Source organism: Phaseolus vulgaris, chromosome 4 (assembly GCF_000499845.2).
Source record: "Phaseolus vulgaris cultivar G19833 chromosome 4, P. vulgaris v2.0, whole genome shotgun sequence".
In the NCBI taxonomy this organism is placed as follows: domain Eukaryota; kingdom Viridiplantae; phylum Streptophyta; class Magnoliopsida; order Fabales; family Fabaceae; genus Phaseolus; species Phaseolus vulgaris.
In genome coordinates, this window is record NC_023756.2 from 22,820,785 (window position 1) to 22,831,585 (window position 10,801).

The following is a 10,801-nucleotide window of genomic DNA, read 5'->3' on the forward strand; positions in this document are numbered from 1 at the left end:
CAAAGACAAAACCTCACCCCTCCATAGAAAAAACTGGGATACTCCTTTGCTCAGGTTCGCCCACTGTAAGCCAACTATGAAAAGCAGAGCATCCACTTGCACATTCAGTAGAACCTCCACACTAGCCAATTCTCCTCCTCCCAATTGGCTTGGACACCTCACCTGCATTGCATCCTGCCATAAGTGAATTAAAAGCACCATCCAACAAGTATGGCTGTGACAACAGCTTCCAAATCCAATAAGCATGATAGGGGCAATTCACCACAGATCTGTCTGAGGAACTAAGCTGGCCAGTTTAGCCGGTACCTACAGAACAGAACAAAGCCGATAGAAAACTAAGAAACCCTTAATCAGCAACCTCAGAACCCTACAACCAGCACATTACCATTGCCTTATTCCCTCACTAGCAACATCTCCTTCCTTTTCCTCCACTGAGTATGTCTTCAAGATCTGGTTATTTGTAGCTTTTTATGCAGCACATTGGGTTCAGGACCCAATCCACTAAGGAGTAATTAAAGGAATCTGACTTATGTTTCAACCATTGCCAAGATTTAATTTGTGCTTGCTGAAATATTTCTTCTGCATCTACAACGCCTTGTTGGAACACTACCAAGTTCCTCTGATCCCAAATACACCTGACTACCGCTGCCCAAACCCCTTTCCAAACCAGGTTTTGATTATGATTAACCTGAAACAGGTTGAAGCTCTCGAAGTGCGTCATTATATCATTATGTTGAACACACAACATTCCAATCCACTTAAAGCACATGGACCAATCTTGAGAAGCATATTTACAATCCAAAAAGAGATGTTGACACGATTCATCCTTTGTCTGGCATAGTGCACATAAGGTTGTTTCCATCAACACCCCTCTCCTTCTCAGACATACTCTAGTAGGTAGTCTGTCCATCATAATCCTCCACGCTACAGTCACCGCACTTGGGAATGCCTTAGCCTTCCACAGCGACTTAAAGACATCATGTTGAGGGCCTCTTCCTTGTTTTGACAGACACTCGTAAGCATTATTGACTGAGAAGCACCCTTCCTCCTCGTTCCCCATACCTGGACGTCCTTCTCTTCTTTAAGTATGGTTGTCGTGGTTATGAGCACATCAAGTTCTTGTACTAGAGCGAATTCCCACTCAAATATTTCCCGTCTCCACCTTAACCGCCAGCACCAACCCGAATCTTCCCACACACCTACCTCTCCCACCTTGTGCCCCTGGTTTAAAGACAACGAGTATAATCTGGGGAACAAAGTTTTAAGATTACAATTACCAATCCACACATCCTCCCATAACCTAATTTTATCTCCACATCCTAATTTCCATCCAATTTCTTTATGAAACCACCCTTCACCTTCACCCTCCCTACATACTTTGAGTAAGTCTCTCCACCACCATGATTGAAGTTTGACCGGAATCTGCACTTCCGGGCCATACTTCGAGTCTAGCAGTTCCTTCCATCTCCCCTTCTCCTCCGAGATGTATCTCCACCTCCATTTGGCTAGGAGAGCTGCATTGAACTTTCGAATCTCTCTCACACCCAGACCACCCTCCTCAGGGCAGGGGTGTTATTTGCGAGAAACCTTTTAGAAGGTAGGTCAAATAAATCGTAAACCTAGAAGCACTTGTCATGAAAGGTGGGCTTGACACAAGCCCAATTTATTCTAAGTACACCCCAATTTATGCTAAGTGAACCCTACTTTAGCTTATTCTTCTATTTGGACCCTAAATTGAGCCCAATTTATTTACATAAACTTGTCTTTTGAAAAGACCAGAAGAGAGAACATTTGATGCTCTAACCTATATCCCCTTCTTCTTTTGCTGAGTTACTTCTGAAGTTTAGTGGGACCTTGTCTCTGGTGTTGAGATGATTGACTTAATTGTGAAGTGTCTGTTGTGTCATTGGTTATCTCATTGTCTAATTGGGTTGTATCACTAGGTAAGGTCAATAACATTGGTAGAAAGTAGTTCTTAATGTAAATGAAATAGGAGCGATAGTTAGAAGAAAATGTTACCTATGACAAAGAGAAATAATGAATCTTCAAAATTTAAAATTCAAAACTACTCTCTTTTAATTCAAAATCACCCCATGAATACCAAATGTTTTAGAAAAAATAGGAAATGACGCAATATTCATAATACTGAAATAAAACCAAATATTGATATAAGGATAAAATAAAAAAATAATTGAGAATATATATATATATATATATATAAAGTATTATTATTACATTTTTCAAATAATTAAAGAAATAAAAAATATTACACCAAGAAATAAGAAATACGAGAACTGGTTGTCATTTTACTCTTATCCCATATCAATAATCTATGTGATAGGCATGTTGGTGACATTCTCGAACAAATTATGAACTGAAGGAAGAGAGACTGAAGGAAATGGTTGAAGTGGATACTTCAAAGTGGCACGAAACTTAGAACTGAACCAAATTTCAAATTGTGTCTCGAATATGACACTGGTTCTTTGTTCTTGTAAGCCCCTTTTACTTCCAAACTCTTCATTACCTCTTAATCATGTCAGAAACCCTTTGAGGAACAAGCAATATGCCAACCCCGTGAAACCCCAATCTCCTAAATTTTGCCCTTTTGCAAATAAATTTACAATTTTGGGTGCTACCCATGTTCCACTTTGTTCCAAGAACGAGGAATTTGTGATTGATGGTAGAATCCAAAAGTTTGAAACGCTAGAGTTGCTGGACAAGCCTTCACTGGTATCCATTAGAAATGGGTCATCTTCTGAAATTGATGTGCACAGAGAGAAGGTTCCTACTGAAGAGGAGGCTTTGGCATTGACATCCTTTGAGAAGTTTCTAAAGGGAGGTGATGATTCTGTGGTGCAGGAGAAGGAAGATGGTGGGGTGTTGGAAGGTTCTAAGGGAAGGGATGACGTGGGTGATGAGAGTGGAGAAAATAAGAAGGGTTGTGCTGAGTACTATGAGCCCAAACCTGGGGATTTTGTGGTTGGTGTTGTGGTTTCAGGTAATGAGAACAAGCTAAATGTGAATGTGGGGTCAGATTTACTGGGGACAATGTTGACAAAGGAGGTGCTTCCTTTGTATAGCAAAGAGATGGAGCAGTTGCTATGTGATGTGAACAAGGCTGAAGAGAATTTTATGGTTGAGGGGAGGATGGGGATTGTGAAGAATGATGATGCAATGAATGGGGGGCCACTGCCTAGGGGAACTGTTTTAGAGATTGGGACCATTTTGTTTGCTGAGGTTCTGGGTAGGACCCTTGCTGGTAGGCCACTGCTTTCTAGCAGAAGGCTCTTCCGCCGGATTGCCTGGCATCGGCTGAGGCAGGTTTTTGTCCTCCTTTCATTCTTTTTTTCCCTTACATATGGTTAGAATTTTAGGTATTGTAACTTTTTTGTGTGCTTTGTGAGTGAAATGCAAAATGCTAGGTTCTTAAGACTACCAAGTTGGACACTAGGAAGCACAAATACAACTAAAAATTGTAAGATTAAGCACAAATAAATGGTATCAAGACATCTATGTTTCAAAAACAAAAATCTTACATTAAAATAAAGACATCAGTGTTTCAAAATTTGACATTTTTCATTGTGAACACAAAAATATTATTATTTATCTAGATATGATGCCTCATCCATGTCAGGGAACAGATTCAATAAATAGGGTAAAAAAGTTGAAGGTTATAAACTAGATGTATCTGACATTGGTATGGAAAACATTTGAAGATGTCTTTGCTTCCTTGGTTTGAAAGTATTATCATATATTGATGAGTGAATGTTACATCACAATTAACTATAGTTATATGCGATGATAACAAACTTGAAAGCAATGATCTTATGCCAAATTGTTGCTTTAATCCAATTTTGAAACCTATAAAGTCCAATAATCTCTTCTCGTGTTGATGAGATTTAAATCCTCTACTTTTAATGTTTTGGACAGATAAAACAGCTTGGTGAACCTGTACAAGTTAGAATCACTGAGTGGAATACTAAGGGCCTACTGACAAGGATTGAGGTCTGTGCCATTGAACTGAATACTTATGTTCATGTATCATACCAGTACACAATTGTCTCTTCTTGAAATTGGATATGCAGGGTTTACGAGCTTTCCTTCCCAAAGCTGAGCTTATGAAAAGAGTAAATAGGTTTACTGAGTTGAAAGAAAATGTGAGTTCATGCCCTACAATTTTCCTCCCTGGAAAAAAATACAATACACTCTTATTTATTTTGAGACAGCTAATTTACATGCGAGCTTCTTTTTAATTCTTATACTCTATTATTGTATTATCTAGTATTGAGTGGATAGACATAATATTTTATAGCTTCACTGATGTGGATAGTGCTATTAGGCTCAATTAAAATCTTCTGTAACTTGCGTCTCCTTGAGTGTGATTGGTGGAAGCCTCTATATGCTACCCTGTTAATTTGTTATTGTTTCTTAACTGAGAAGCAATTATCTTTTCAAGCTTTAGGCATGTATCTGCCTTAAAAATGTAGCCAGCAATTCTAATAACTACTTACTAAATAATAGGAATATTCAACATTTTCAGACAATTTTGTTCTGACATGTATTCCAAATGATATAGTCCATAATTACTTTAGTAAGATCTCTATGCTTCTTCACAGGTTTATATTGGTTTATTTTATTTTGTATTGTTTAAACATACGTCAGTCTATTAAATTTTTATGTATCATGATATATTATGGAGTTCAAGTCATGATATCAAGTTGACTTTCAAAGTACTTTATGACCTCATCTAGGTAAATGAATTTAGTTTGTTTTTCAATTCTTGCGTGGGCATTTTTTCTCCTTATAACTGAAACCCCCCACCTGTTTGAACACATTAGATGTTTCTCCCATCATGCGTTGTTAATCTTTCAGTGTTTTCTTCTGTACTTCTTAGTTCTTACAACTATTTGATAATAATGACGTAGATTGGACGCTGTATGCATGTACAAATTATTCAAGTAGATGAAGCTAATAACAGTTTGATAATTAGTGAGAGGGAAGCTTGGGTCAGTATGCAAATCTGTCTATTTTCTTTCTTGTTTCCTAGTTTCAATAGTCAGTGGAGTTTTTGGTTCTGGTTGCTCTCTTTTGTCTTTTGAAATCCCTGCTGTGTAATTGATACGTTGCAGGAAAAGCTATATCTCCGAGAAGGAACAGTTCTTGAAGGGACTGTAAGAAAGATCCTTCCTTACGGAGCCCAAATAAGGATAGGAGAAACAAATAGAAGGTGAGTGATATCTTGGATATAGATTGTTAGCTCCTCCGCGCTTTCTTTTTGTCTGTTTGCTAAGTCAGCATTATTCAACAGATTCGCATAGATGCAGTCCTTATTTTCAAGGGAACAATTCCATCTTAGAGCATTGTTTAGATGCTTTCATGTTTCCGATTTCCCGCTTTGATCAACAATGTAAAGATAAGAAAAGATAATGCAAGTTTATTCTGCATAGGTGCCTTTGTGCATAGCGAGAACACTGGCTTAAAATCATCTCATGCTTTGGATTTATCTTTCTTTTTATCACATTTTACAATTTATACACCACTTGTGCTTAGATTTTCTTATACAATACAGAGATTAGAAGTCTATTCTGCTGCCAAATTCTAATCACGGTCATCCTTAATTATGAATTTGGTGGAATCTTGTAATCTTATCAATGAAAAACACAGGGGATAGCAGAAGAGTTGCAAGTAAGGAACCGGTAAAATGACAAAATTAATTGTTTTTTTAATGTGCAGTAATGTCTTTTGCACTAGCCTTTAGGAAAACATTGTTATGACAGGTTTGGCAACCAGATATTATATTTCACACTGATACAAAAAAAAATAAATTATCTTTAAGATTCAGTGATATCAATAATTATGTTACTGGAGACTGGAGTGTCTCATGAACCTTACCTTTTAACATAATCCCTTGGATGAGATCTTTAAAATGAGAATGAATGTAAAGGAAGTAATGAATGCCTTTTCCATTGAATTATGGGTTAAAAAAGGTTCCCCTCCCCATCAAATAATAAAATTGCACTCAATACAACGGGATTTGAACCTAGGTATCACTACACAGTATTAAATGCTAAGCCCCAGGGCATTTTTTTAGAGTAGTAAATAAGTTCTTTATTGTCTACTTTGATTTGGCATTTTATCTAGATTAATTCTTGCATTTGTTTCTAAACTTTAACCTAGAAGTTCACAAAACTTAACTCATTTATATACATCGGTGCATTTTACATTGAATTTTGTATTATCTTAGTGAGCACATGAATTTAACAAATATAAGGTGCGTCAATCTGTTTTAGATCACAATTTTTATTCTCATATGCACATACCTACCCCTTTTCTTTTTGTGGACAGAGTTGGACCATCTGAGATTCTAGTTTGACTGTTTTGTTGTTAAGATGATGTAGTTAATTCTAGGAGCTTAAGGTCACTCGAAGAATTTAGGAAACGAAGGGAATTTCAATGGAAGAATGGATTCCGATTTGTATTGATTTAAGAGGAAGAATTCAGGAATTACAATTTAAGTTTTTTCTTTGTTTTTTTCTTCTCATAACAGCCTTATATAGCTATTTATATTCTTCGGATAGGTGTAATCTAGAAACCACGGATTCAATTTTTTCTTCATATTCAGCAACCAATCCCGTCTGTTGCAGGCGTATTAGATCTGCCATTAGGTCATCGTAAATACCTTCGAATCGTTCTGTCAACACTGCCTTAAATTCTGTCCAAACAGGGAGGTTGTCCAGGGAAAAAGGTTTCACCATAGATGTGTGCCATTGTAAAGCTTTGCCTTCAAGATTAACAATGACAAGCTTTGTTTTGACCTCCTCAGGCGTACGGTCAATGGAAAAGTATGTTTCGCAACGGTAAATCCATTGCTTCACATCATCAGCGTTAAAGCAGGGAAATTCGCAGGCCAATCTTGTTCCACACGAATAAGTGGAAGAAATGCAATGTGGTTGCGCCGGTTGGAAATCTGGGCCAGCAAGATGAGTCTTGAAACATTCTTGAATGCGTTCTGCCACAGCGGAGTCCAGTGTCTGTCTCATGGAGGTCATTATCTCCATGAATCTTGCTTCGAGACAGTCTTCTTGTTCATGTAACGCGGCTTAACTACGTATTGCTTCTGCCATACTCTTGATAGGAAGGTGCCCAGCTGATACCACTGATGTAGTTAATTCTAGGAGATTAAGGTCACTCGAAGAATTTGGGAAACGAAGGGAATTCCAATGGAAGAATGGATTCTGATTTGTATTGAGTTAAGAGGAAGAATTCAGGAATTACAATTGAAGTTTTTTCTATGTTTTTTTCTTCTCATAACAGCCTTATATAGCTATCTATACATCCTACCAATCAGGAAAACAGAAAAAAAAAAAAACAGAACAATGTAACTGCCAAACTAACTTTGTCCTGTAACATAAGAACATAATTCAGTCATCCTATTCTTTTTATTAACATCTTTAAGATCTGCATATCTTTGAATATATATAACCTGACATTTAATTTCTTATGAGTTAAAGTTGTTTGGATCACTAAATTGTATGTGCATAACCTGACATTTAAAATTAATCTGTTGGGTACTTTCAGTGGATTGCTACATGTTTCAGATATCACTCGAGCTCGAATTCCTTCCATCACAGACATGCTTTCTGTTGATGAGAAGGTTAAAGTTCTGGTCGTGAAGTCACGCTCTCCTGATAAAATTTCTTTAAGGTAATGGACTGCTGACTTTATGACTGATATCTCTTATTGTTGGGTACACCTAGTTTGTTACTGTTTATTTGGGGTTATTTAATGGATCAGAAGAAACCTTCTATGCTAATTAAAATTCCAATTCCTTCCCTTACTACTTACAACACATGAACTCCTTACAAAATTAGGCATTACCAGGCTGAGAAAAAGGTAATAATAGGGCAACCAATCAAAATAAATTAGAAAGATATCCACCAAAATAATAGTAATAATAATAATAAAAATAATAATGACTGCATTATAAGAATATCATCTCTTCAGAATTCAAATATATCATCTGGATTGAAATTTGAAACTCCATCATCATGTGACCTCTTTGGGTGCCCTTTGGTTCTAAAAGGCTCTTTCTTTTGAGTGTTTCTGTTCTTTTCTGTTTAAGCCATTGCTTATTTTTCCAATGAATTTGGTATTTTAGCAAGTTTTGTAAAGATTTGCTTTTAGGTCATTAGAGTAGGTGTAATATACGTTAATTGTGTATTATTTCATGCAAATTGATCACTCACCAAAAAGTATAGAAGCAAAAAAATCAATATTATTTCTAAGAATAGAGTGAAAGTAAGGATGGCTGGAGAATAAGATATATCCATGCTGAAATTTTGTGCAAAATAGTTAGATCCATTTTTAAAATGTAGCTTTCCAAATTTTAGATGTGGTTGTGCTGTCACTCTTTGGAGATTTTGTCTTTAAATGAATCCAATGACACTCTGGTCTAAGTAACCAACCTCACCACCAAGTGGGATTAAGATTTTGTTGTTGTGCACCATCACAAGAAAAGGACCAAAATATGTGAGCACTATTCCAGTACTTCATGAGTTTGAGTGAGAGAATCTAGCCCTATTACCTAATGAGTAATGATACGACCAGGAGAAAAGGATTATATTAGTCCTTTCATCCATTTCTTTAACAATGGTTTCTTGCAATTTGAGATTAATTAACTTTGCTTTGAGTTGAGTGTACGTGAACTCAATATACTCAAATTTACTTGTTACTTTCCATTACACATGTTTTGTTCAACCCTTTCTTTGTCACAAAGTCGTGTTGAAGAACATTAAGTTGTAATTCTCTTCATGGCATGCAGCATTGCAGACCTTGAAAGTGAACCTGGCCAATTTCTATCTAATAAAGAGGTATTTATTTTAGTGTTTAATTCCTACGCACCAGTATTATAAAACTTTTTACATTGTCAACTAATCTGATACCATGTTAGTATGACTTTTTGGCTATGAAGCCTCAATACTTAATAGAGAAGTATCGGCATGTCGAATACCAATACTCCTTAAATACTCCCATATACGCTTCTGAAAAGTATTCAATATTTTTTTTATTTAGATTTTTATAAGATACTTCGGTGGTACTTATTGGATACTTTGAGTGCTTGTGGACATGCATTTGAAAAGTATCCAATCCTATTTTTTAGGACATGACTCGGATACTTCCAAATAGTATCCAAAGAGCTTGCCTTGAAACTTTCTGAGCAGTCATATTCTTCCTCATGCTATGAAAGGATTTGGAGTCATACTCCATTCATTCTTTGAAGAGAAACAAAATGGATCTATAAAGGGGTGGATATGGTTTATGTGCATTACCTTCAACTTTTGACCAGAAAAGTTGAAAGTTATTATTATATTAAAAATGAGAGACAAAGTTGTGGGACATTAGTTAAGGATATATCCCTATGATGATGTTGAGCTTCTTGAATTGATAGAGGTTTCTCTTAATGAAAACCAAACTTGGAAATTATGTTTATTTTTGCATGATGGTAACGGAGGAGAGGAGAATGATACAGTTAGCATTTGTCAGTAATTTAACAATGATGCATGATACTTGTGAATACTATTATATATAGTTAATACTTGTTTGGAGTTGTACCAAAGGTGTTTTTATTGGTACAGTTACCCAGGAGTGGTTATGATATTGCAGTATCTATATTAGATTTTAAGCTAATTAAGTCCAAGTTTCAAAAGGTTAGTACTATGTATCTGGGCTTAATAGATTTTAAGCTAATTATTATAGAAGTCTAAGCTTACCATATATAATTTTTGATTGGATAACAACGTAGAAACCTTTTACATTGTTAGTGTATATACTAGTTTTATTTATTGTTTAAGTTCTTTGGTTTGAGTAAGATTGATCTTGAGATATGCTTGTTTCATTGGTGCCAAAAGAGAGTATTTCTGGAGGCTGATATGATGGCAAAGAAATACAGGGAAAAGCTACCTCCTGCTTTTATCTCTCAACAACCAGAAAGCCTCCGAAACAGTGTCCTTCCGTTTGAAAATGAAGCACTTTATGCTAACTGGAAGTGGTTCAAGTTTGAGAGATAATGATGACACAATTAACCTTGAAAGCATAACATTATTCATGGAAAAGCTTGATTTATAGAACCTGACATTGAATAGCACAGAATGTTCTATAACGGGGGCTTTCATTCTTTGAAGAAAACATTACGAGCTTATAGCATACGAGGTCTTGATTCAGTCAATTTATAAGTTGATTGCATCCATTGCAGAGCACACAAGGTATGAATGTGGTTTCAATAGATCATCCAAGTATTATATGCTTTAATTTGTTTTCCAATTCATTTTTAACCTGTTGATTAATAGGTAAATTCATGCAGCTTCTAAATTTTGATGTTAGTTATATTTACATCTATTCACTTCAATTTTGATGTCTTCCTTTTCATCTTGTTTCTTTCCTTAACTTTTCACCTCTTTTTTCTTCTCCTTTTTCAAAGGTTTATATCACATGTATATGTATTGCTAATTTGGAGATAACAATTGATGTTCCAAGATATTAAATCTTTTGATGTTCGAAAATGTTTGCAAGATATTAAATTTCATTACATTTTAAAAATCATCTGGACCAAAATTATCATTTTAAAATAACATTCCTGGGTTATTTAACCAAAATTTTATTTTTTTAGACATGTTTAATGATATATTTACTTGACTTTAGATATTCTTTATACTTCATAGATTTTAAGATAATGAAAATAAAAGTTAGAATTGAATTAAAAAGTGACATTTTATGGGAATATATTTTTTCTACATCCTAGCAT

General features: G+C 35.5%; 1 protein-coding gene across 6 annotated transcripts; it reads left to right on the forward strand.

Moving 5' to 3' along the window:
• Positions 1 to 2,308: 2,308 nt before the first annotated feature.
• LOC137837447 (protein PIGMENT DEFECTIVE 338, chloroplastic-like) lies at positions 2,309 to 10,425 on the forward strand. Of its 6 annotated transcripts, none has more exons than XR_011085460.1 (8): positions 2,309 to 3,321; positions 3,931 to 4,005; positions 4,086 to 4,157; positions 4,926 to 5,006; positions 5,130 to 5,227; positions 7,599 to 7,704; positions 8,822 to 8,870; positions 9,909 to 10,425. XR_011085460.1 is itself a non-coding variant. In XM_068646432.1 (8 exons), the coding sequence occupies exons 1-8, from the start codon at positions 2,470 to 2,472 to the stop codon at positions 10,065 to 10,067; spliced, it is 1,512 nt and encodes a 503-aa protein (XP_068502533.1). In that variant the 5' UTR covers positions 2,309 to 2,469; the 3' UTR covers positions 10,068 to 10,425. The 6 variants fall into 6 exon arrangements, 5 of the variants coding, with proteins under 5 accessions (XP_068502533.1, XP_068502534.1, XP_068502536.1 ...); XM_068646432.1 differs by having other exon boundaries at positions 7,579 to 7,704; XM_068646435.1 differs by lacking the exon at positions 4,926 to 5,006 and having other exon boundaries at positions 2,318 to 3,321; positions 7,579 to 7,704.
• The last annotated feature ends 376 nt before the right edge of the window (positions 10,426 to 10,801 follow it).